Raw genomic sequence first — 27,468 nt, 5'->3', positions numbered from 1 at the left:
TTCAAGGCAAGGCAAATATCTTCAGGGCCTCATATATATTTTCTGTTTATATGACTGAAATATAGGATTAATTTATTCTTTTCCATGTAACTTTAAACAAAAATAATTTAGCAGTTAAATGAAATAGTTACATCATTTAAAATCTCCATGTAAAATTAAAAGGGCAGTTATAAGAGAATTGGTATTTATTGTGTACTAAGTGCTTTTTACTTTGGGGTCTGAGAAACATTGTTGAAAGCAAGAAAGGCTAGCCTTGTTTGTGAGACCATCCTGTTGTCTGTGTGCTACTAACTTTAGAACCTAGATGTCTGTTCAAGACAAAGTTTTTGGGTTTTTCTTTCATATTCAACATGATTTGTGGAAAGAGCATGGATTATGGAGTCTTATCAACTTGGGTTAGATTTCCAGGTCCAACTGTTACCAGCTTTTTGACTTTATGCAAACTATTAAATTCTGTGAACCGCTGGTGTGTCACCTGTGATATGAAGAGAATATCTGTTTGGTGAGAATGTGAGGATAAAACTAGATAATGGACGTGTATAAATTGACACACAGTGCTCAATAAATGACATACTTAGAGCAGTCATTGTGCCTCTCTGTGGACCCATGTTTGGATTAGGAAGGCTCTGTTTTTGGATACATGACCTTACATGTTTTTATAGCTTCCCTAAACTTCCAAGTTAAGATCATTGTGTCAGTCAGGCTTAGTTTTGGGAGGTCCAGAGTTGCAAGGCCCAGGCTGGTACCTGGCCTCTGTCTGAAGTCCTGGCTCTCTGTGCCATTCCCAGTGAGTTGGCATCATACTCATGGCTCAAGATGGCTTGAGGCAGCAGGATGCAGGGAGACTCGAGAATGCCTCCCTTTCCCTTAAGGAGACTCCCGGAGGCACCCTGTGAGACTTCTGCTTCTGTCACATCCGCTACAGTGTCATCAGTGTGGCTGGAAGGTGTGGAAAGGTAGTCATTAATTGGGGCATCAGTCAGCTCAGTTGTGTCCGACTCTGCGACCCCATGGGCTGCAGCACGCCAGGCTTCCCTGTCCATCACCGTTGCCCTGATGGGCCAGGAGCAAACGAGGAGAATGAAGACAGAACACGGAATCTGGTGCAATGGGTCAGGGGACCTGCAGTCTCCACTGGACTGAGGTGCAGAGTCTACTCTGAGTACAACATTTATTCCTAATTGCAGACTACAAGATTTTCTCAGATATTATCTTTTTTTGTTCCCTTTTCATATGAACTTTATTTTTTTAATATAAATTTATTTTAATTGGAGGCTCATTACTTTACAATATTGTAGTGGTTTTGCCATACATTGACAGATCTTACCTTTTTCAAGACACACGTTGTGTTAATCACGTACTCCTAAATGTCCTGTACTGCACTGCCATAGTCCAGATCTCCTTGTGTTACCTCAGGCCGTTCCCTCTGGGCTAGTCTCGGGAACAACTAGCAAGTGTGTAGGTAGAGTTCATGCCTGGCACCGACCCGATGTTCCAAGGTCCATGCTTTTATGATCCCAGTCATACTCCCTTCTGGTTCTGGCCTTGAGGTTTGTAACAAGGAGATTATTCTTAAGAAAAACATGAAAGGTAATCATTAACATAATTTCTTAATATATACTGTTTTTCTAGGTGCAATTTCTGTGGAATTTCTCATGGCTGTGAAAGTACATTATTAGGAATTCCCACTACACATCACCAACTCCTGGAGCTTGCTCAAACTCATGTTCATCGACTTGGTGATGCTATCCAACCATCTCATCCTTTGTCGTCCCCTTCTCCTCCTGCCTTCAATCTTTTCCAGCATCAGGGTCTTTTCCAGTGAGTCAGTTCTTCGCGTCAGGTGGCCAGAGTATTGGAGCTTCAGCATCAGTCCTTCCAATGAATATTCAGGACTGATTTCCTTTAGGATTGACTGGTTGGATCTCCTTGCTGTCCAAGGGACTCTCAAGAGTCTTCTCCAACACCACAGTTCAAAAGCATCAGTTCTTGGTGCTCAGCTTTCTTTATAGTCCAACTCTCACATCCATACATGACTACTGGAAAAACCATAGCTTTGACTAGATGGACTTTTGTTGACAAAGTAATGTCTCTGCTTTTTAATATGCTGTCTAGGTTGGTCATAGCTTTTCTTCAAGGAACAAGTGTCTTTTAATTTCATGGCTGCAGTCACCATCTGCAGTAATTTTGGAGCCCCCAAAAATAGTTTGTCACTGTTTCCATTGTTTCCCTGTCTATTTGCCATGAAGTGATGGGACCGGATGCCATGATCTTCACTTTTTGAATGTTGAGTTTTAAGCCAACTTTTTCACTCTCCTCTTTCACTTTAATCAAGAGGCTCTTTAGTTCTTCTTCTCAGCTGGGGCATAGCTACCCTAAGTATAACTGGCATTCTGTTACTGAAGAGAAAATGGGGACTGGATTTTATGGTGGCATCTTCTGGTCTCTACCTCCTTGTCACCACTTTACCACCGCAGAATTCAGCTACTTCAGCATTCCTTGATAAAGATTTTTCAATTTTTATCTCCATAATTAGTAGTCTTAATGGGAATGCCCCTTATTGAATTTTGTTTCATCATACTTTGGTTACTTTTGCTTCTCCTGTAGTTTGATTTCCACCAGATTCTCTGAGAAAAATTTAAGTCTATCCCACTGAAGAGTAATTATGATTTAAGCTCCTATTCATTAATTCATTCAATAAATACATTGAGCATTCATCATGCATAGGCTACTGTGGGTTATTATAGACCATGTTCGTTATCACTAAGTGTGTTTTGCATTTTGTTTGTTTGTTTGGCTTCTTGGGTTCACAGAGTTGAATTTGTGACTCAGCCGGTTGAGCACGAGTCTGTGACCTGTCAGCCCCTGTCCCTGGCAGTGCAGTCTTCCCGGTCCTAGTACTGTGTAGCCATCTTGAGGTTAGGCCACCTTGCTAACTTGGAGTGCAAGACTTTGGAGGAAGAATAGGCTTTGTTGTTGGCAACTGGTAAGCTAGCATAAATTCAAGGGTGCCAAAGTGTTTTCTTTGAGCTGGAGAATGTAAATGCCCGAGCTAGCTTTGCACAAATTGCTGATTGAATAGTGGTTCTCAACCCTGCCTACATGTCAGAATCACCCCTAGAGCTTTTAAAAATTGCCTGGGGAACACCTGCCTGGCATTTTGATTCAGGAGCCTCCAGTGTAGTTTAAAAAGCTCCACAGGTAATTCTGATGTGCATCCAGCACTGAGAACCCCAAGTTTGAGGATTTGTACCCGGCTGGCTTGGAAATACTCTAGGGAGGAGTCCCACTTTGCTCTCTATCAGTCGTCAGTCATACAAGCAGAGCCCTCCTTGATAACCTGTCTTGACCGTCAGAAGGGGAATGTGGGAGAGCTCAGAGATTTAGTACCTGGATAGGACATGTGAGACGGTGAATGTTTGGGGGACACTTAACTACAGCTGGCCTTGCTTGCCTGTTTTGCCTGTTCCTATTGTGAAAGATTTTTTTTGAGCTGGAGAACCTCAGTAACTGGGGCTCAAGCTCTGGGGAGAGTGCAAGTTGTGGATGTGGCTGCTATTAATATTGTGAGCTTGCTTATTTTTGTTCTCTAGGGACAATAAGGGGAGTTGAAGGGGGCCGAGATTGTTATTTTCAGAACCAAACACTGCCAAGGTTTGTGAGAGCCTCCTGGTGAATCTGGAGGAGTAGGTGGGGCCGCATGGAGCTGTGGGATTACATAAGAGTTCTGTGGGGAATCGTGGTTTCCTTTTTTTTGAGTTGTGTGAATTCTAGGAAGACCAGAATCTTGTATCTTCCTCAAACAGAAGAACAGAAACATCCAGACTTTATTCCTTTCATGTTTGTTCACGCCACTGCCTTCAGCCCCCATCTTATTAGTGCAGAAATGTCAAAATGGAATTCAAAGTGGAATTTTCTCCACTAACCCTTATTACTAAAATAGTGTTTAGCATGTAGTAAAACAGTGGCTTAGTTATTGAGGACTTACTATGTGCCAGACACAGGGCTGAAGGATTATGTACCTTTCGTCCAATAATCCAATGAATAGGCATCAAACAGGGAAACTAGGCTTAGAAAACATGACAGGGGTGCCAAGTTGAGAAGTATTTATTTTTAAAATGTTTTACATCTCCTGTGCATCTTTTCCTGATAATGTGGTTTTTCCTGATAAATGATTTAAAATGTACATTATGTTCTTTTTTTTTATAATGCTTGTATAATTTACTACATCCTAGTATTCTTAAATATTGAATTAACTCAGGGATCTCAAAATACTTTTGAGCCTCAAGGTTCTTTTAGGGCTGTCTGAAGGCCTTTACTCTGAGCCTGTTGTACTGACAGGAGGTTGGCTGACCAGGGTCTGACCCCAGTACTGCCCTGGGCCTTGCTTCCTTGAAAAGCCCCCACTGTTGGTTTGGTTTTTGTCATTTACCTTTTTCTCACAAAGGATCCGCAAGAGACAAAATGATGTCTGCCCTTCTGCCGTGTTCAGTGAATCACATAACCCTTCTAGTGACTTGCCTGCTTCCCGTCACCCTCTGTCAACATGAGGGCCCTTTAACTTGTCTGCATTTAGGAGCTTAAGAGCCTTTTCAGTCTTCCTGACCCTGGTAATCAAAGGACTTAGTCAGTGTGAACTATTAATACTTGGCACGTAAGGAAAAGTGTTTCTTGCCATTTCAAGATGTAGGGCCCATTGTTTTGGAAGTGCCTTATTCTAAAGATGACTTTTCATTATTCAGAGCTGACACTTTCTGTAAATATGGTATGGTTGCTTATGGGTTTTGTTATTTTTTTTGTCCCTGAAGGATTTTGAATGCTTGGAAGTTAGGGGCTTGTATTACCCACTGTACCTAGAGAGTTAGAATTTAGATACAGTAGACAAACTGTGCTTGTTAAATATGACTTTAAAAACGCTTTAACTAGAGGCCCTTACAAATGATATCTCAAATCTTATTTTAAGGTTGAAAGTCTTAAGGGTTGTTTGATGTATCAGATTCGTCATGAAATGCCTTCTGATGTACTTCCTGCTCTGAATGACTCCTGGTCTGCCCCATCAACCTGTGAAACTAGAGCTTGTCCCTGTGGCTGACTCCGCTGTTCTCAGGCGAAAAATACTTCACTTGAAAGTGAAAGTGCTAGTCGCTCAGTCGTGTCAGACTCTTTGCAACCCCACGTACTGTAGCCCACCAGGCCCCTCTGTTCATGGAATTCTCTAGGCAAGAATACTGGAATGGGTCACCTTTCCCTTCTCCAGGGGATCTTCCTGACGCAGGGATCGAACCCAGGTTTGCTGCATTGCAGGGAGATTCCCAAATCTCTTGCTAACTTGGCCTAGGGAAAGTGGCCAGATCTGAGCTACTTGAGCTGGAAGTTTCCTAGGAGGCTGGGGCCCTGGAGAGGGGCAGCCCAGGGCTCTTGGCCACTTCAGACTCAGCAGCTCCAGAGTGGCATAAATGGGCTGTTTGGTGCAAAGACTGTTAGAAAAGGGTTGGCTTTGTGCAGGTTTGGTCCAGTCCTCTCATTTTATAGATGAAGAAAGTGAGCCTTGATAGTAAGTAACTTTTTAAAGGTTGCAGAATTCAGTAGGACAAATTTGGAACCAGAACTGAGGTCAGAACTTTTTTAAAAGAGTGCATTTTCCCCCTCTTTATGTTTCGTATCTGTCCAGGAGCTATGAAGACACATTTCTCGGTTCCTTTCCTTATGCTGCTGCTGCTGCTGCATCGCTTTAGTCGTGTCTGACTCTGTGCGACCCCATAGATGGCAGCCAACCAGGCTTCCCATCCCTGGGATTCTCCAGGCAAGAACACTGGAGTGGGTTGCCATTTCCTTCTCCAATGCATGAAAGTGAAAAGTGAAAGTGAAGTCGCTCAGTCGTGTCCGACTCTAGCGACCCCATGGACTGCAGCCTACCAGGCTCCTCCGTCCATGGGACTTTCTAGGCAAAAGTACTGGAGTGGGGTGCCATTGCCTTCTCTGCCTTTCCTTATGAGTTATGCTTTAAGAACAGGCAGCTTTTAACCCAGATCTCTGTGACAACCTAGAGGGGTGGGATGGCGTGGGAGATGGGAGGCAGGTTCAAGAGGGAAGGGGCATATGTCTGTATACCTTTGGCCGATTGATATTGCTGTGTGGCAGAAACCAGCACAATATTGTAAAGCAATTATCTTCTTATAAAAACACACACAGGCAGTTTTTCTTTTTCCAGCATTGATTATGAGCAGGAGAAGGAGAGGCCATATTTTTCTTTTTAATAACCTTGGTTGTTTTTGGTAGTGTTGGGTCTTCGTTGCTGTGAGGGCTTTTCTCTAGTTGGGGCAAGCGCGGGCTACTCTAGCTGTGGTGCTCAGGCTTCTTGTTGTCGGCACAGGCCCTGGGGCGTGTGGGCTTCAGTAGTTCTGGCTCCCAGGCTCTGAAGCCAGGTCAGTAGTTGTGGTGTGTGGGGCTTAGTTGCTCCAAAGCACGTGGGATCTTCTCGAACCTGGGATCAAACCCATGTCTCCTGCATTGGCAGGCATATTCTTTACCACTGAGCCACCAGGGAAGCCCGAGACCACATTTTGACAAGTGTATTTTTGTTGAAACCTAGGATTAAGGAATAGTAAATGAACATTTAAGATCCTCTTTACATATTTAGAGGTCAAAATGTGATACATTTTGAAGTCATGCAGGCATCAGTTTAGACTTTTTCCTTCTCATCCTTCCCAACCTTTTCAATTAAATAATTCTCTGTATTATTGATTATACCAGAAAGGAATCTGCACTTTTGGTTTGGTATTATTTTCAAGATATTAAGGAGGTGATGACCATATCATTTCATTAAACTTATTTTATGCGTGTCTTCTCAATTTGCTGTAACATGCCATTTTAATTTGCTAATCCCAAGGATTCCTCTTGTAATACTGGAAGTTGTATTTTTGAATGGGCTTTGGTCTTAAGCTGGCTCTTTATCTTTTTTTGTTTTGTTTTGTTTTCTAATCCTAATCAAAGCTTTGGTCTCTTTTTAACATATAGGAAAAATTTTATCATAGAGGAAGCATCTACAGAGTTTATCTTGGTGACTTAAAACCTATAAATAGCCTGTGAAATGATTTCTAGCTCAACATACTGAATTTTGTCCAATAGCAAAGAATTTTTCAAAGCCTTTGGCATTCTATGATCAAGGACATTAGTTGTTCTTGATTGCTTTTTAAAAAGAAAACATGTTTTCTAATTTGTATCCTGCAGAGTCTGATTGTATTTTACTTTCATCCTTCTCAAAACTGCCTATTCTGATTTTTTTTTAAATTTTATGTGGTTTAACCATTTATTCAGCTCTGTGTGCTCTTGGTAAGTTAGTGTTTCTTTGGGAATTATTTGTGTCAAATGACAAAAACAAAACAATGTAGTAACCAGTTTGCAACCCTTTTTTCAAGGGAAAACAGCCCATGGATTGGGGGAGTACAGGGCCTCATAAACAGTGGAGTGCTTCTCCCTGGGGATTTTGGGCAAAAGGGAGTTCTACGGAAGAACTCCTTAGAAGAGGCAGCCTGGAAACAGGATTCAATTGGCCAAGAGACTGGTCATTTCCTTATAAAGCCAGCAGGTCCATTTTCTAGGGTAATGTCATAAGCTAGTTAAGCTAAATTGGAGGGTTGTGCATGGTTTATGTTTGGACTCCTTGACAGGTATTTCCCCTAAGTGAAGGCTGACTTGGGTTCAGGTTTGTGATGTGGGCCAGGCTACTGGGTGGCGGGGTGGTCCTGATACAGTGTGTTGTGTGTTGAGTCACTTCAGTCGTGTCCGACGCTTTGTGACCCTATGGACTGTAGCCCACCAGGCTCCTCTGTACACGAGATGCTCCAAGCAAGAATACCGGAGTGGGTGGCCATGCCCTCTTCCAGGGGATCTTCCCCACCCAGGGATCGAACCCACATTTATGTCTCTGCATTGGCAGGTGGATTCTTTACCACTAGTGCCACCTGGGAAGCCGTGTGTGTGTGTGTGTGTGTGTGTGTATACACACATATATGTGTATATATATGTGTATGTGTGTGTATTAACTTTATCATTTGTCAAAGTAATTTTTCTGACTATAATCAGATGAGCACTTTATAAGACAGATTTAAAGTTTCTTTTTTTTTTTTAACACAGAGGATAACTGATGTATATAAAGAATAAGGACACTTAAACTTTTTATTACTTTTTCTTACATAAAATTTTTAATGAAAGAAAAATTTCAGCAATCTGAATTTTAAAATCTGAAATTTTAGGATGTTATCCTTTACCTAAAAAAAAAAAAAAAACAGCTCAGTTGGATCTTAAGGTTCTGTTTGTCATATTTACTCTATTTACTCCTCTGATCACAAATAATAGTAATACTCTTTGTATTCGTGTAGCAGTGAGAAAGGTGGTGCTAGTGGTAAAGAACTCGCCTACCAGTGCAGGAGATGTTAGAGACACAGGTTCGATCCCTGGATCAGGAAGACCCCCTGGAGGAAGAAATGGCAACCCACTCTAGTATTCTTGCCTGGAGAATCCCACAGACAGAAGAACCTGGTGGGCTACAGTCCATAGGGTCACAAAGAATTGGACATGACTGAAATGACTTAACACAGGAGAAATACTAACCTATGATGTCATAGCTCTTCATTACAGTCCTTTAAGGATGTAGTTAGGTATTATCTTTATTTAGCAGTTGAGTGGAAACAGTGTCAGACTTTATTTTGGGGGGCTCCAAAATCACTGCAGATGGTGACTGCACGCATGAAATTAAAAGACGCTTCCTCCTTAGAAGGAAAGTTATGACCAACCTAGATAGCATATTGAAAAGCAGAGACGTTACTTTGCCAACAAAGTTCTGTCTAGTCAAGGCTATGGTTTTTCCAGTAGTCATGTATGGATGTGAGAGTTGGACTGTGAAGAAAGCTGAGCACCGAAGAATTGATGCTTTTGAACTGTGGTGTTGGAGAAAACTCTTGAGAGTCCCTAGGACTGCAAGGAGATCCAACCAGTCCATCCTAAAGGAGATCATCAGTCCTGGGTATTCATTGGAAGGACTGGTGCTGAGGCTGAAACTCCAGTACTTTGGCCACCTCATGCGAAGAGTTGACTCATTGGAAAAGACCCTGATGCTGGGTAGGGATTGTGGGCAGGAGGAGAAGGGGGTGACAGAGGATGAGATGGCTGGATGGCATCACTGACTTGATGCACATGAGTTTGGGTGAACTCCGGGAGTTGGTGATGGACACGGAGGCCTGGTGTGCTGCGATTCATGGGGTCTCAAAGAGTCGGACACGACTGAGCAACTGAACTGAAGCCCAAATTTGGGTTTCCCTGTTGACTTAGCAGTAAAGAATTTGCCTGCTAATGCAGGAGATGCAGGCTTGATCCTTGGGACAGAAAGATCCCCCGGAGAAGGAAATGGCAACCTGTCCCTGTGTTTGTACCTAGGAAATCCATGGACAGGATCCTGGAGGGCTATAGTCCATGGGCTCGCAAGAATCAGACACGATTTAGAGACTAAACCACTACCACACCCAAGTTTAGAGAGGTTAAATTTCTCTCTAAGCTTAACCTCTAGTTAATTGGAGAATTGAGTCCTGTCCCGATTCCCAACTAATGTACTTTCCACTACTGTGAAGATAAATTGCTCACTAATGTAGATTATATATTATATATACATATATCTAAGTATAATCATGTATATATATATACATTCTAACTAATACGTTGTTCATACAATAATTGTCACTGAGTTGTATATTAATAACATTGCAGTATGTGCATGCTCAGTTGTGTCCGATTTTTTGCAAGGCTGCCAGGCTCCTCTGTCCATGGAATTTTCCAGGCAGAATACTATAGCAGGTTGCCATTTCCTCCTCCAGGGGATCTTGGTAATTAAGTATTAATTTGCTGACCCTCTTTTCCTTTGTGAACAACAGATGGATTTGTGAATAATATTGATAGCTAAGTTTGGAAAAGAAAGCTAGAATCCAGAAACAGATTTTGAGGTAATAAAGCCTCTGTGACAACTGATAAATATAAAATATAAAATTTTTAAGACCAATTTGTTTCCAAAAGGACAGCATAAATTCTATCTAGTAATTATCAAGTGCATTCTCTACGTTTCTTTTTTTTTTTTTTTAGAAATGCTTGCATACTCTTGATTTTTTGGTGTAAAAGCACACCCTTCCCCCGCCCCCCCCCCCCAAAGGTCAGTTTCCCCTTTTCCCCAAATCCCTGGATCTTGGAATGAAAGCCACCGTTCTCCAGCCCTCCCCTCCTTCAGGCCATCTTCATTATGCACTCAAAAAAATATGGAACGCTTCACGAATTTGCGTGCCATCCTTGCGCAGGGGCCATGCTAATCTTCTCTGTATCGTTCCAATTTTAGTATATGTGCTGCCGAAGCGAGCACCTCTACGTTTCTTAGAAGATTAAATGCCAACTTAATAGAAAAACTTTTATTCCTGTGTGTCTAACCAAAGAGAGGTCTGAACTGCGACATTTGGTGAAGACAGGCTGTCCAAGTACGAATATTTTACTTCAGAAGCTGCACACATGGGTAAAACGCTTTCCAAAAACAAGAATGCTTTATTTCAAAAGGAAGTGTTTTATCTTTTCTTTCTTTGACATTTAAAGATTGCCAGCTGCCTGGAATTGAATGTGTTGCTTTATCATTTAAAAAATTAAGGAATAAATAACAGTACAATGTGTGTTTGAGATTTCAACATACTCATGAATTGTAACATTGGAAATCATCTTTCCTAGATTTGGTATTTAATAAATAATAATTGAGTGACTATCCATGACATATCAAAGATGCTAACATTTACCTGGAAAATATTCAGAACTGTATGTTCTGATATCAAAAATACTGAATTCACTTTTATTTTTTTAATTTAATGTTTATTTTATATTACAGTGTAGTTGATTTATAATGTTATGTTAGTTTTAGGTGTACAGCTAAGTGACTCAGTTATACATGCACATATATCTCTTCTTTTTCAGATTCTTTTCCCATATAGGTTATTACAGAGTAGTGAGTAGAGTTCCATATGCTATAAGCTAGGTCCTTGTTGATTATCTATTTTATATATAGTAGTATATATATATGTTAATCCCAATCTCCTTATTTATCCCTCCTCCCACCAACTTTTCCCCTTTGGTAACCATAACTTTGTTTTCAAAATCTGTGAGTCTGTTTCTGTTTTGTAAATAGGTTCATTTCTATTGTTCTTTTATATTGTATGTAAGTATTACTTATATTCTATATAAGTGATATATGATCCTTTCTCTGTCTGACTTCAGTTAGTATGATCATCTCTGGGTCTACCCATGTTGCTGTAAGTGGCATTATTTCATCTTTCAATGGTTGAGTAATATTCCATTATTATATGGAATCTTATCGAATTCCACATCTTCTGTATCCACTCCTCTGCTGATGGACATTTATGTTGCTTCCGTGTCCTGGTTGTTGTGAATTGTGCTGCAGGGAACACTGGGGTGCCTGCATCTTTTTGAATTATGGTTTTCTTCGGATATATGCCCAGAGGTGGGCTTGCTGGATCATATGTTAGTTCTGTTTTTAGTTATTATTTTTTTTTGTAGGTTGTGGAAACTTCCATAGATATATTGAGCAACTTTCAAAGATCAGATTTAAAGGAAGAGTTCTTGAAAGTTTCAATGAATCAAACCCAATTGCACATCATAATATACTTTCTTACGGTTATATCTGAACACGCTGATTTTGAAACTATAGTGCAGATAAAAAACAGTAATCTTCCAATGCAGTGTTGGATTTAGTGTCAAAATGGATATGTGAATTAAGAGGTGCATAATAAGTACTCAGTAGTTTAAAGTGGTGTTACATTGCAGCTGAAGACCACACAGTTCCTGTTGGTTCTTGACAAACTCAAAGCAAATATTTTAAAGAATTGCAGAAATATTCTGGCAAAATGAAGCCACAGCTTTAGAAAAGGATCATAAAACTTTGATCAATATAGAGAACAAGCCTTTATTTCTGAAACTGTAGTTAAACATTGGCCAAAGATTGGCCACAATGAACATAAACTAGATTCTGGCCACATGAGAGAGGATCCACTGGAGTTTGAGGTAAAGGCCAGAATTTTGAGGGATCATTTATTGAAACAAGACATGAACTGCATATTATCTTGAAATTTCTGGCTATGGTCAAATTCTACATTTGGGCCCTTTTCCTATTAAAATTGAAAACCATCACTCAAAACTGAATATACAATCTATTTTGCTTTCCGTGAAAAGTTGATTCAACTTGTTGGGGCCTACTTTTACACTGTTTGGAAAAATCTGTATTCTGTACGTGTGTGTGCTCAGCTCTGTCCAACTCTTCGTGACCCTGTGGACTGTCCACAGGCTTCTCTGTCCATGGCATTTTCTAGGCAAGAATACTGGAGCAGGTTGCCAGTTCCTACTCCAGGTATTTCTAGTTTTATAAGGAAACCTCTGTACTGTTCTCCATAGTAACTGTATCAATTTACATTCCCACCAACAGTATACCAGGCTTCCCTTTTCTCCACACCTTCTCCAGCATATATTGTTGGTAGATTTTTTTTTTTTTTTTAGTAATAGCCATTCTGATTGGTGTAAGGTGATACCTCATTTTTTGTAATTTAGATTTGCATTTCTCAAGTGATGCTGGGCATCCTTTGACCTGCTTTTTGGCCATCCATGTGCCTTCTTTGGATAAATGTCTATTTAGATATTCTGCCCATTTTTTTATGGATTATTTATTTATTTTGATATTGAACTGCATAAACTATTTCTACATTTTGGGGATTAATCCCTTGTTGGTCTCTTCATTTGAAAATATTGTCTCCCACTCTGGGGGTTGTCTTTTCATTTTACTTATGGTTTCCTTTGCTGTGCAAAAGCCTTTAAGTTTAATTAGGTCCCAATGGTTTATTTTTATTTTTATTTTCTTTAACTTTAGGTGATTGATCCAGAAAGATACTGCTGCGATTTATGTCAAAGAGTGTTCTCCCTGTGTTTTCTTCTGAGTTGTATAGTATGTGGTCTTACATTTAGTTCTTTGATAACATTTTAACTTTCTAAGTGGCACCTAAAACAATTGCTTTACGAATCCATGGTGTCTTAAATTGGATGAAAATCAGTATAATATAAAGATCCTCATCAACTTTTGAGACCCCTTTTGTAACAGGTTGTTGACGGTGTACATTTATGAATACGCCTCTCTCCTTGTACTCCGTGTTGGCCAGAAATCAAGGCAGAATTTTCACTTATTTAACCATAAGTGAAATTTCACCATAAGTGAAAATTCTGAAATTGGAGACAGATATATAACAAAAAATAATTGGGAAGTCTGCTACATTTGAAAAAGGAAACTCCAACCTGGGTATGTTCAGTGAGATTTATTTTCTAAGTTTACAGAGCTGAAAGCTAGTCAGCAGAGCAGGATCCAGTGGATGGTCTTTGTGAGATTGTTCTGTATCCACTACAGAGTGACCACCAGGGTGATATTCGATGCAGAGCCTTCGCATGGCCCAGCCATCCAGCAGCTCTGTGTGTCTCCGCAGGCTGATGCTGCCGTGGTTGCCGGATCATCTGTTGACAAAGCTTGTCATTGGGCACATTCACCAGATGCACTTGTAGTACTTTTCCTCCAAAGGAACGAGCCCAGGTGGTCGCAGTTGGGGTCTTGTTCTTCTGGTTCCTTCTGATCATCTCACGCCTAGAGTGTGTAGCGTGCAATGGTGCATCATAGCGCCAGCACTTTGCGTTGTTTGAGCACCGTCATGGGCGTACACAATCCTGTGGATTCAGCGGTGTCTATGTGCTGCTCCCTCCTCTCACCCCAGGGATACATGAAGAGTCACGTGCACAGCACTGTGGCGGCAAGGGGGCCCTGCAGGGGCGTGTGATGCATCTGAGCAGACAGATGAAGGAAGCAGACGAAGGGCCCGTATTTGGGACAGAGGAGAGTGTGGGCAGAGCTGGAAGCACGCACCCTCACGGGCCGTCTTACTGACTTTGTCCTCATTCTGAGAACAAAGGACATCTCTAGAGGTTCCCCTTTACCACATCCCCCTCTTTAAAAAAAAAAAAGATATGCCTTTAAAAAGCTCTCTTCTGAAGTCTGGATTTTGTATGTGTTAGGGGTGGGGTATGTTAAGAGAGGATAGGTTTTGGTGGAGACCTGCTTCTAAGGATTAATCTGGATGAAAGCCTGAGTCGGGGGGGAAAATGGCTTCCATGTGAATAGACAACTTTAAAAAAGTTTCTTGTCCAGGAAGAAAACAGTCCCCAAACCCATTTTTCACCCTTGTTTCGGTCTCCAGGCCCCTGGAAGCCTCTTTGCTCTCTCTTTCATCACCCCCAGAGCAGCCTGGATCCCAGAGATCCGTTTGCACTGGGTATCAGTGCTCACCTTGGATCCTTCCTTCCCTGTGATCTCAAACCCTGCCTCAGACTCCCTGGGGCACAGATCCAGTTTCTCTTCCACACTTGAAACATGTACTTAATTTCCCCTAATCCTTTACTGGATTAAGTAGGCTTCCAGTTCTGACTCATCCCATTTTTAACTCCTAGCCCCAACCTGCCCTACAAAGTGGCCAAAGTTGGCCACCATCCAGAGACTCTCAAATCTTAGTGATGCAGCTTCTTTATTGTCTCTCTGAATTGATCTTTCCTTTCTCACTATCACCGTCTCATCATCTTTTGCCTGATCTGCTATTCTGCCTTTTAGTTCTTCAGTTAAAAATAAATGATTATGATAGCTGCCTTGAAATTTTGCTGGGGATGTTAATTTAAATGCAGTGTGTGAAACATGCAGCATAGAGCCTCACTGTTAGTGACGTTCTTCTGGGTTTCTTCTGTCTCTTGCTCGTTCATTTCTGTCCCTGGCTCCAGGTTTTAGCCACTCCATTTTTGTTTTTATCCTGCTACCAGAGTTGTTGTCCCCAAACATGCCCTATTTAAGTGCCTTTAGTGTTTCCGCATTGCCTGAGTGTAGCTAGACCTCCTCAATGTCACAGCCCCAGGCCCGTCCTTTTCATCCCATCCTCACACCTTTACCACCCCGACTCTCAAAGCCTTTCTTGCATCTTATGTTCCAGGTACATTTGACAACTGGGTGTTGTCTGAAAACCCTGCTTTGAGTTTTTTGTGTTTGGTTTTGAGTCAGAGTTCCCTTTTCTTTTTTCTCCCCTATCTCTTGATTGTTGAAAACAGTGAGCCAATACTTTATTATACATTTGGTAGAATTATTACATATGTGTGTCTATATGAATGTCTGTGTGTAACAAGTGCACACAGTCTCACAAACTGTTAGTCATCCCAGGGGGTGGGCATGAGGTCAAGCTCTGCCATTGGCTAGACATATTATCTTGTCCAGAAGTGACTTAAACTCTATATCTGTGTATTTTCATCTCTTCAGTGAAGTAGGGTTTAAATGGATGGTTTTTGTTTCTGCCTGGACCCAAACTTTATTATAACCCAGGTAAAGCTATTCTATAGGAGGAACTGAGATAAATCTCCCAGATCCTTTGCTTTCTAATAGAAGTTAACAACTTTAGATGTTAACTGGATTAGGGAATAAAGAATTAGTTGTGTGAGTAGCAGGCACTTTATGTATATTATGTCATTTAATCCTTTGAAGCCTCACTTGAGATAAGTAGGTATTTAACAGATAAGATGATGGAGGACTGGAAAGGTTAAGTCACCTGCTCAAGACATCAAGCTGGTTAGACTGTGGTAGCTTTTGGGCTCTCGCACTAGCAGCCATGCCTGAGCGGAAGTGGGTGCTTCAGCTTTCGTCAGCTGTGGCTTCTTAATACACTTTTTCTCTGGACCATGAAGTGTTTACTCCAGACAGTTTTGGGGGAAAAGTGTTTGGTTGTGTGTACGTGTTCATCCTGGGGTTTGAGTTATTTCCCTTTCTTCCTGGTAATATTTCTGTTTAAACACCAGTGAAATCAAATCATAATGCTTAGCTCTCTGTTATTTGTGCTTATTTTTCTCAGAAAGCAAATGTTCGTTTAACAGAATAGGAAGGGGATGAAATCCTTGGCAGGTGAATGGATAGTCTTACTGCATCGTTGCTCACTTTAATGTGTCTGGAATCCTGTATAGCCCAAAAGCAAGGATTTCAGTGCCTTGAGGGAGGTGGTGTAAGTGGGCGTAGGAGCAGTAACGAAGAGGGTGGCAGCCACGGCTCGGGTTTGTTGAGCTGGTGAGCCTGATGCGTGGGACTAACGCATGTGAGGATGTGCATACACGTGTGTTACATTTGCTGTATACATTTTGCCTGCATGTTTCTAAGTGGTTTACTTGGATTTGCTCTTTCAATCCTCTTAATAACTTTGGAGGCTGGTATTATTATCATCTCCATTTTTTAGATGAAATCAAGGCACAGAGAGGATAGGACACTTGATTAAATTCGTAGAGCTAGGATTCATGCTTGTGGTTCTATATCTGAGTTAATTGAAATTTGTATTGTTAACCTGTTACATTGATGAAATGTCTCTCAACTAATGTGTATCTCCTTTTTTGGTGTTTGGACTCAGTGCACTTTTTGGAGGGCGTTAGTTTGTCAACTGAGAAAGCAATGGCACCCCACTCCAGTACTCTTGCCTGGAAACTCCCATGGACAGAGGAGCCTGGAAGGCTGCAGTCCACGGGGTCGAGGCGCTGAGGGTCAGACACGACTGAGCGACTTCACTTTCACTTTTCACTTTCATGCATTGGAGAAGGAAATGGCAACCCACTTCAGTGTTCTTGCCTGGAGAATCCCTGGGACGGGGGAGCCTGGTGGGCTGCCGTCTATCGGGTCACACACAGTCAGACACGACTGAAGTGACATAGCAGCAGCAGCAGCAGTTTGTCTTCAAAGTAAAAATAACTAGGCCTTGTGGGGTTGTAGTAAGTCATTGGAATTAATGAAATATCCTGGAAGAACTAAGACAATCCTTCTTATTATGTGTTATTAACCATGATATTTAAAAAATGTAGATATGAAATATTACAAATTCATGAAGTTACTTTATTCTATAGACTTATTGAAATGGAAATTTTTCTTATGTTTCAGTGCTGGCTAGTGAAGTAGATTTGTTTTGAATTACAACACATAAGCAATTTTTAAAATGTTTGGCAGTAATAAGGAAAACAAACACCTTTTCTATTTAGCAAGCAATAACAGTGGATTCTTGGAGAAGGCAATGGCACCCCACTCCAGTACTCTTGCCTGGAAAATCCCATGGACGGAGGAGCCTGGTGGGCTGCTGTCTATGGGGTCGCACAGAGTCGGACACAACTGAAGTGACTTAGCAGCAGCAGCAGCAGCAGCAACAGTGGATTCTAAAATGATATTTTGTAGGAAGAAAGTTTCAGCCTAATAGAGGCATAACAGCATGTGTATGTTTTAACTTCTTTATGTTAAAACTCAATATATTCTTCTTCCCTCTGCTTTCTTTGTTTTTAGGTCTTCACCAAAGAACATGGATGAAAATGAAACCAACCAGCTCCTGATGACAAGTAACCAGTATCCTAAAGAAGCAGTAAGAAAGCGCCAAAATTCACGAAATTCTGGAGGAAGTGATTCTTCTAGGTTTTCCAGGAAGAGTTTCAAACTGGATTACAGACTAGAAGAAGATGTAACTAAATCAAAGAAAGGAAAGGATGGGAGATTTGTTAACCCTTGGCCAACGTGGAAAAATCCCTCTATTCCAAGTCTTCTCAGATGGGTGATAACGGAAAGAGATCACAGCAGCGTTCCATGCTCCAAAGAGGTAGCGTTTGTCTTCCAAGTGCTGTGTATTTGCTCTTTTTTTTAAAAAAAAATTATTGATTTATTTGGCTGGGCTGGGTCTTCTTTGCTGTGTGGGTGTTTCTCCGGCTGTGGCAAGCTGGGTCTGCTTGCTAGTCGCGGTGCCCAGGTTCTCGTTGGCAGCAGCTTCTCTTGTTGCAGAGCATAGGCTCTAGAGCATTTGGGCTTCAGTAATTGCAGCATGTGGGCTGAGGAGTTGCAGCTCCCAGGCTCTAGAACACAGGCTCAATAGTTGTGTTGCACAGACTTCGTTGCTCTGCGGCATGTGGGATCTTCCCAGGCCAGGGATCAAACCCGTGTCTCCTGTGTTGGCAGGCAGATTCTTTACCACTGAGGCACCAGGGAAGTCCTGTATATTTGCTCTTAATATATGTATTCCTTAACTTTGCTGTAAATTGTATTATGACACTCCAATTAGGTAATCGAGCCCTTTTATAGGATAAGGTTGTGGAGAGATGACATGAATAAGGTACCTTCACATTCATAGTGGAGCCTCAGAGTGCACGTGTGTGTAACTAGCTCTGATCCGGTAGCAGCTGGAAGTAGGAACAGAATGTCTTAAAAGTTCAGGGAAGGAAGTTGTTGATTCTGACTGGTGGGATTGGAAATGGTTTTATAGAAGAGATGATCTTTGAGGTAGGCCTAGAAAGATAAAAAGTATTTGGCAATGGTTTTCCCAGTGGATGGTGGCATGAAGAAGGTCACAAAAGGTGAGAGTGCATGACGTGTTCCAGATTGTACTAACCCGTGCTTTGGAATATGGATTATGAGGGTTAAGCCTAGAGTGCTTGGTTCTTCATTCTTGGATAAAGCTGCTAAAATTTTAAAAGAAATCATCAAAAAACCTTCCATTCCTTTAAAAATTGAGAGTAGGTTCCTGGCCTTTCAATATTGCAGTTATACTTACGATGAAACAAACTTTGGCCCACGGTTGATTAGATGAATGAGATTTCGCTTTGGCTGGGAGGGGCGGCTCCTAATTGCAGTAGGACTTGCTTCTCTTAGTTTCTTGCCGCTCTATTCCTCCTAACCCACCTTGTCCTGTCTCTTCCAGCACTGCCTGTCCTGTCAGACATTGTGGGGAATTGAGAGATAAGGAAGTAGACATAGGAAGTGGATGGGATTGGAAGTGGGAAGTGGGTGGGAAAAGAGTGGGGACATCCCTGAAGGCTTGATCCGCAGTGAGGCAGGAGGTGGGAGTAAGTGGGTGGTGGCTACATTGGATCTTTTAGGTCAGTGTGTCCATTTTTCTTTAAAGGATATGGGATTAAAAAACAAAACACAACCCATATTGTCACTTCAATGCCATGGAATGTGCGTACTATTAATCCTAATTAACAGAATTAGCATGAATAATATTTTCCCAGCACTTTTTAAGAGTGAGTCAGGAGATTAATAAATAAAACCTTATTGTATGTTTAAACTTTGTGGATGGGAGGAACAAGAACATTTTTGTTTCTTCTAGAAAACCCGGTATGAAGAGAAACGTGGAGTCAAGCTGTGAGAAGAGGGGCTTAGGGCAGGAGGCCAAGATGGGTGGGCTACCTGTTGGGTAAAATTCCTTCCTGGTATTTGGGCCACAGCCTCTAAAAATATAGCAGGCAGTGGCACCCCACTCCAGCGCTCTTGCTTGGAAACTCCCGTGGACGGAGGAGCCTGGTGGGCTGCAGTCCATGTGGTCGAGAAGAGTCGGACATGACTGAGTGACTTCACTTTCACCTTTCACTTTCATGCATTGGAGAAGGAAATGGCAACCCACTCCAGTGTTCTTGCCTGGAGAATCCCATGGATGGCGGAGCCTGGTGGGCTGCCGTCTCTGGGGTCGCATAGAGTTGGACATGACTGAAGCGACTTAGCAGCAGCAGCAGAGTTGATTTACAAGCTTCTTGCCATGTAGGTATTACCGAAATAGTGACAAGAGTACCCTGTTCCTTACAGAGATCCATGCTGATTATCTGTTTTATATTTAATGGTGTCTACATGTTAACCCCAAACTCCTAATTTATCCTTCACTGCCAGGTTTTCTTGTGCCTACAGCAGCCACCACTGAGCTTTCCAAGTCTGTGAGTCTATCTGCAAATAACTCCATTTGTATCATTTTTCCTTAACTGTACCTAAAAGTGATACCAGATTTTATTTGTCTTTCTCTGACTTCCTTCTCTCAGTATGATCATTGGAAGGGCCATGTACATTGCTGCAGATGGCATAATTTCAATTTTTTTAATGGCTGAGTATATATTCCCTTATATGGATCTGCACCACATATTCCTTACCTATCTTCTTCATCCATCTTCTTCATCTGTTGATGGACATTTTGGCTGAATCCGTGTGCTGCTGCTGTGAATAGTGCTGCAGTGACTGTTGGGACGCGTTTGTCGTTTCAAATTACGGATTTCTCTGACAGACACCCTGGATGGTATTGCCGGGTATATAGCTTGATACTGTTAGTTTTTAAAGAGCCTTCATACTGTTCTCCATAAAGGCTGTTACCAGTTAACATAGGAGGGTTCCCTTTTCTTCATGGCCTTTCCACTATTTATGCTTTGTTATTTTTAAATTTTATGTATTTGTTCAATTTTGTTGAAATTTGTTCAATTTGTTCAATTTTGGCTGTACTGGGTCTTCATTGCTGCACAGGCTTTCCTCAGTTGCAGAGAGCAGAGGGGCTGCTCTCTCGTTGTAGTGTGTGGGCTTCTCATTGCGGATGTTTCTCTTGAGGAGCCCAGGCTCTAGGTGAGCAGGCTTCAGTAGTTGCGACGCGTGGGGTCAGTATTTGCAGCTCCCGGGCCCTAGAGCTCAGACTCAGTAGTCCTGGGACACAGGTTTAGTGGCTCTGAGGCATGTGGGGTCTTCCTGGACCAGGGATTGAACCCATGTGTCCTGCATGCACAGGCAGATTCTTTCCCACTGAGCCACCAGGGAAGCCCCCTCCCACGTTTATTCTCTGTAGACTTTTTGATGTTGGTGATTCTGATTGGTGCAAGATGATACCTCATTATACTTTTGATTTGCATTTCTCTAATGGCGAGTGACGTTGAACATCTATTCCTGGGCTTTTTTCCTTAAAAGAGCCTTGTGAGTAATATTTGCCAGTTGAAATGAGCTTCTTGAGAGCTTCTTGATTGCCTTGGACAGCACATTGCATGAGGGAAAGCCATGAATACAGTAGCTCTGCGGGCCTTGCGATGCAGTTCCTCACTCCTGGTTTTCCAGTTGTTATTTTGGGAAGTGTCCACAAAGGAGCAGCATCTCTTCTTTCCCAGCACTGGTCACTAAGGGCAACTAGAAGATGAGGGCAAGTCTTGCTCCTGGGTTGTTAGTGGGAGCCCACGGTGCCAGAAGAAACACCCACCTGGGCTACGTCTCGATGCTGTCACCCCTTACCCTTCAGCCTGGGGCAGATCTCAGCCCCTGCCAAAGCGCTGTGTTGAGCTTGCTGTCCTCTGTAGGTGGGGACTCCAAGGAAGGAGGCTGTAGGTGGGAATGCCTGGAGCACCAGGAGACATGGAGGCCAGGTGACTTCTCAAAGCTATTGCAACCCAGAGGTCTATCGTGTTTTCCCTGCACTTAGCTTAGCTTAGTTTTCTGATGGCCCTCCTGGATCAGGGCATTCTGGTCTCATTACAGGGTACAAGGCACCAAAGGTCCAAGGGGGTTATTCTCTTGGCATGTCCTTCCCAGCTCCCTGAGCCCCATGACAGTCCAGCTTTATAATCTCTCAGGCTCCAGGGATGAAATACTAGCCCTGAAAAGTCAGGCATGAGGTGGGAATAGAGTCTGCTTCTTTCCTTTTTAGGTCGTCATTTAATTTTTAGTTTAAGTTGGAGTTGTTGTTGTTCAGTCGTGTCTGACTGTTTGTGACACCATGAATGCAGCACACAGGGCTTCCCTGTCCATCACTATCTCTGAGTTTGCTCAGACTCATGTCCATTGAGTTGACGATGCCATCCAACCATCCTCTGTCTCCCCCTTCTCCTCCTGCCCTCAGTCTTTTGCAACATAAGGTCTTTTCCCATGAGTTTGCTCTTTGCATCAGATGGCCAAAGTATTGGAGCTTTAGCATCATTCGTTCTGATGAATATTCAGGGTTGATTTCCTTTATGATTGACTGGTTTGATCTTGCTGTCCAGGGGACTCTGAAGAGTCTTCAGCACTATAGTTCGAAGGCATCAGTTCTTTGGCCTTCTTTACGGTCCAGCTCTCACATCCATACATGACTACTGTAAAAACCATAGCTTTGACTAGACGGACCTTTGTCAGCAAAGTGATGTCTCTGTTTTTTAATGCACTGTCTAGGTTTGTTATAGTTTTCCTTCCAAGAGGCAAGCGTCTTTTAATTTCATGGCTGTGGTCAGCATCTGCAGTGATTTTGGAACCCAAGAAAATAAAGTCTATCACTGTTTCCATCCCCCCCCCCCATCATTTGCCATAAAGTGATGGAACTGGATGCCATGATCTTAGTTTTTTGAATGTTGAGTTTTACACCAGCTTTTTCACTCTGTTCTTTCACCTTCATCAAGAGGGTCTTTAGTTCCTCTTCACTTTCTGCCAAAAGGGTGGTGTCATCTGCATATCTGAGATTGTTGATATTTCCCCTAGCAATCTTGATTCCAGCTTGTGATTCATACAGCCTGGCATTTTGCATGATGTACTCTGCATAGAAATGAAATGAGCAGGGTGACAATGTACAGCATTAATGTATCCATCTCCTAATTTTGAACCAGTCTGTTCCATGTCCGGTTCTGTTGCTTCTTGATCTGCATACAGGTTTCTCAGGAGGCAGGGAATGTGGTCTGATATTCCCATCTCTTTAAGAATTTTCCACAGTTTGTTGTGATCTACACAGTCAAAGGCTTTAGCGTGGTCAGTGAAACAGAAGTAGACGTTTTTCTGGAATTCCCTTGCTTTTTCTATGATCCAGCAGATGTTGGCAATTTGATCTCTGATTCCTCTGACTTTTCTAAATCCAGCTCATACATCTGCAGGTTCTTGTTTCATGTACTGCTGAAGCCTAGCTTGAAGGATTTCAAGCATTACCTTGCTAATGTGTGAAGTGAGCGCAGTTGTGTTGTAGTTTGAACATTCTTTGGGATTGCCCTTCTTTGGGATTGGAATGAAAACTTGCCTTTTCCAGTCCTGAGGCTACTGCTAAGTTTTCCAATTTTGCTGGCATATTGAGTGTAGCACTTTAACAGCATCATCTTTTAGGAAAAAGCTCAGCTGGAATCGCACTACCTCCGTTAGCTTTGTTCGTAGTAATGCTACCTAAGGCCCATTTGATTTCACACTCCACAATGTCTGGCTCTAAATGAGTGACTGCACTATCGTGGTTATCCAGGTCATTAAGATCTTTTTTGTACGGTTCTTCTGTGTATTCTTCCCAACTCCTCTTAATCTCTTCTGCTTCTGTTAGGTCTATACCATTTCTGTCTTTTATTGTGCCCATCTTTGCATGAAATGTTCCTTGGTATCTCTAATTTTCTTGAAGAGATCGCTGCTGCTGTTGCTGCTGCTGCTGCTAAGTTGCTTCAGTCGTGTCCGACTCTGTGTGACCCCATAGACGGCAGCCCACCAGGCTCCCCTGTCCCTGGGATTCTCCAGGCAAGAACACTGGAGTGGGTTGCCATTTCCTTCTCCAATGCATGAAAGTGAAAAGTGAAAGTGAAGTCTCTCAGTCGTGTCCCTTAGCGACCCCATGGACTGCAGCCTACCAGGCTCCTCTGTCCATGGTATTTTCCAGGCAAGAGTACTGGAGTGGGGTGCCATTGCCTTCTTCAGGAGAGATCGCTAGTCTTTCCCATTCTATTGTTTTCCTCTATTTCTTTGCATTGTTCTCTTAAGAACACTTTCTTATCTCTCCTTGCTGTTCTTGGAACTCTGCATTTAGTTGGGTATTATCTTTCCCTTTCCCCTTTGCCTGTCACTTCTCTTCTTTGCCCAGCTATTTGTAAGCCCTCCTCAGGCAACCATTTTGCTTTATTGCAATTCTTTTTCTTGGGGATGGTTTGTGTCACTGCCTCCTGTACAGTGTTACGAACCTCTGCCCATAGTTCTTCAGGCACTCTGTCTACCAGACCTAATCCCTTAAATCTATTTCTCACTTCCACTGTATAATCATAAGGGATTTGATTTAGGTCATACCTGAAGCCCTAGTGGTTTTCCCTCCTTTCTTCAGTTTAAGTCTGAATTTTGCAATAAGGAACTCATGATCTGAGCCACAATTATTTCAGGGCTTGTTTTTGCTGACTGTGTGAAGTTTCTTCATCTTTAGCTGCAAAGAATATAATCAGATTTTGGTATTGATCATATGGTGATATCCATGTGTTGAGTCATCTCTTGTGTTGTTGGAAGAGGGTATTTGCTATGACCAGTGTGTTCACTTGGCAAAACTGTTAGCCTTTGCCCTGCTTCATTTTGTACTCCAAGGCTAAACTTGCCTGTTAGTCCAGGTATCTTGACTTCCTGCTTTTGCATTCCAATCTCCTCTGATGAAAAGGACATCTTTTTTTGGTGTTAGTTCTAGAAGGTCTTGTAGGTCTTCATAGAACTGTTAACTTCAGCTTCTTCGGCATCAGTGGTTGGGGTATAGACTTGGATTACTGTGATGTTGAGTGGTTTGCCTTGGAAACGAACCAAGATCATTCTGTCATTTTTGAGACTGCATCCAAGTACTGCTTTCAGGACTCTTGTTGACTATGAGGGCTACTTCATTTCTCCTAAGGGATTTTTCCCCCGATAGTAGGTGTAACGGCCATCTGAATTACATTCGCCCATTCCAGTCCATTTTAGTTCACTGATTCCTAAAATGTTGATGTTCACTCTTGTCATCTGCTGTTTGACCACTTTCAATTTACCTTGATTCATGGACCTAACATTCCAGGTTCCTGTACAGTATTGTTCTTAACAGCATTCGACTTTACTTTCACCACCAGACACATCCACAACTGGGCATCATTTCTACTTTGGCTCAGCTCTTCATTCTTTCTGGAGCTATTTCTCTGCCCTTCCCCAGTAGCATATAGGACACGTGCCGACCCGGGGGCGGCTCATCTTTCAGCGTCATATCTTTTTGCCTTTTCATACTGTTCATGGGGTTCTCATGTTGAAGTAGAGTTGATTAATATGGTTATGTTTGTTTTAGGTGTGAAGCACCTTGATTCAGAAATACTGAGATGTGAGTCTGTTTTACAAATTGATGGATTTGTATCCGTTTTTAGATGGGTCGTGGAGGTGCTTTCACATGCTACTGGTCCTTATCTGACTTGCTTCTCATAGTATGAGCTTTTCCAGAGGCATCACTATCATTGTAAGTGGTCTGATTCATTCTGTTTCATGGCTGAGTAATATTCCCTTGTATATATGGACCCTGTCTTCCTTATGCATCTCTTTGGTGATGGACGGTTTGGTCTTGACTTCCGAGTCTGGGCTATTGAAATCGTGTTGCAGTGAATTTTCATGTGTACAAATTTTTATAGTTTCTTTCAGATATGTGCCCAGGAGTGAGATTACAGATAATTTAGCTCTAATTATTTTTTAAGGAATTCCATAGTGTCTGACTGGTGGCTCTTACCACTTCACCTTCTGAGGAACGAGCTAGGAGGGCTCCCCAGCATTTGTCATTTGTAAAGGTTTTAATGATGGCCACTCTGAATGTTGGGAGGTGATCCCTCATTATAGCTAGAATTTGCATTTCTCGACTAATGAGCTATGGAGGTGCTCCTAGGCTTTTTTTTTCCCCCCGATAGAACGTTATGACTAAAATTTACCTCACTGCATATCCTGAAATTCACCCTCTTTTGTATTTCCTCGTCATTACCTACAGTGCATTTCTCTAGGGGAGTTTCCCTGCAAAGCCACAGGTCTTATGCGGCAGTCCACCTCAGCACTAGTTTTCCAGGTACTGTTACAGGCAGCAGCATTTGCCCATTCCAGGCACTGGTTCTACAGGGAACAAGGCGACTAGGGTGAGACCTGCTCCTGGGTTGTTCCTGGGAACCCCGGGTGCCAGAAGAGATGCTGTCTCAATTCTTCCACCCCTTGCCCTTAACCTTGGGACACATCTCGGCTTATGCCAAGGATGGGTGCTGAGGTTGCTGTCCTCTGTGGTGGGGTGTCCAAGGAAGGGGACCAGAGGTGTGGTCCCCGAGCCCCAGGAAATGTAGCATCTAGCTGACTTTTCAAAGCTCTTGCATCCCAGGGGGTCTGACTTGTTTTCCATGCACTTAGCTGTTAGCTTACTTGTTGGATGGCCCTTCTGCACTAAGACAGTCTGGTCCCAGCCTGAGGTTCCCGGCACCACAGGTCCAAGGGGGTTGCTTTCTTGGTGCATCCTTCCCAGCTCCCTGGGCCCCATGAGAGTCCTGCCTTAGGATCCAGCCTCAGATACCAGGGATGAAATACCAGCCCCAAACAGCCAGGCATGTGGGGAATAAAGTCAGCTTTTTTCCCTTTTGAGATTCCCTGGTGGCTCAGATGATAGCATCTGCCTGCAGTGTGGAAGACCCGGGTTTGATCCCTGGGTTGGGAAGATCCCCTGGAAAAGTTTCGGCAACTCACTCCAGTATTCTTGCCTGGAGAATCCCATGGATGGAGGAGCCTGGCAGGGGGTCCTTTTTCCTATTTTATACCTGTCAGTGTCCAGATGTTCATCCCAAACTGCAAGGTTATCTCTCTCTCCCAGCTTTCCCCTTTGGTAACCCTAAATGTCTCTCTTTGAGCCTGTGAGTCTGTTTCTATTTTACAAATTGGTGTTTTTGTTTCAGTTTTCAGATTGTTCTTGGGGTGACAGCACGTGCTAGTGCTCTTTCTGACTTGCTCCTCGTGTTTCCCGTCCACTGTGACCGGACTCACTTCAGTGTGTGTCACGGCCAAGTGCCCCCTCTTATGTCCGTTTGATGTCTTCCTCTTATATCTGTTTGATGGTGAACAGCTGGGGCCTGGCTTCCAGTTCTTGGCTCTTGAAAGCATGTTGCAATGAAACCTCAGGTGACCATGTCTTCTCATTCCAGTTTCATTCTGATACAAGCACAGGTGTGTGATTACAGATCAAATGGAGCAGTAATTAGTGTTTTAAGAAACCTGCATAGTGTCCTCTGTGGTGACTATTACCAGTTTACCTTTCGAGCAGAAGGCTAGGAGGATTCCTTTTCCCCACACCTTCCCCGGCATTTACTGTGTGTAGAGTTTTTAATGATGGCTCCTCTGGTTTGAGGTGACCCTTCATTGTAGTTAACATTTGAACTTATCTACTAATGGATACTGAGCATCTTTAGTATTTGTCTTTTAGTAAAAGCCCGAGAAAAATCTCCCTCTTTAAATGGGCTTCCTGAAGTTTAGCCCTGTTTTGAATTTTCTTTCAGTTACCTGCCTGCATGCTACTCCTCCGAATTTTTGCAACCCTCTGGACCGTAGCCCTCCAGGTTCCTCAGTCCATGGGGTTTTCCACACAGGAATACCAAAGTGGGTTGCCTTTTCCTCCTCCAAGGAACCTGCAAATTTCTCCAGGTGATTAAAAGCTTTGCAGACTTTCTTGCAAAACCAATATTGTAAAATTAAAAAATAAAATAAAATTAAATTAAAGCTTTGCAGGCTTTCTGGTGCAATTCAAAAGAGCACTGGTTTTCCAGTGGTACTTATATTAGTGTCCACAAGGCGGCAGCATT

General features: G+C 42.5%; 2 protein-coding genes and 1 non-coding gene across 7 annotated transcripts in view; 1 reads left to right on the top strand and 2 right to left on the bottom strand.

Moving 5' to 3' along the window:
* Positions 1-27,468, bottom strand: part of ARMC10 (armadillo repeat containing 10) — a 123,694-nt gene that overhangs the window by 19,064 nt on the left and 77,162 nt on the right. The gene's annotated exons all lie outside the window — the stretch shown is intronic.
* NAPEPLD (N-acyl phosphatidylethanolamine phospholipase D) overlaps positions 1-27,468 on the top strand; it is a 92,363-nt gene that overhangs the window by 49,021 nt on the left and 15,874 nt on the right. For all 4 annotated transcript variants that reach the window (XM_024990878.2, XM_024990874.2, XM_024990875.2 and 1 more), the window contains 1 exon segment: positions 17,462-17,768. In XM_024990878.2, the coding sequence (XP_024846646.1) occupies positions 17,478-17,768 (291 nt within the window). In that variant the 5' untranslated portion in view covers positions 17,462-17,477.
* On the bottom strand, positions 10,296-10,402 carry LOC112446520 (U6 spliceosomal RNA). The gene has a single exon (XR_003034525.1). It is a non-coding gene; the product is annotated as a U6 spliceosomal RNA (small nuclear RNA).

The sequence above is a fragment of the Bos taurus genome, chromosome 4 (assembly GCF_002263795.3).
Source record: "Bos taurus isolate L1 Dominette 01449 registration number 42190680 breed Hereford chromosome 4, ARS-UCD2.0, whole genome shotgun sequence".
Lineage (NCBI taxonomy): Eukaryota > Metazoa > Chordata > Mammalia > Artiodactyla > Bovidae > Bos > Bos taurus.
The sequence above is the reverse complement of the archived record's forward strand: the minus strand, read 5'-3'. Positions and strand labels throughout refer to the sequence as shown.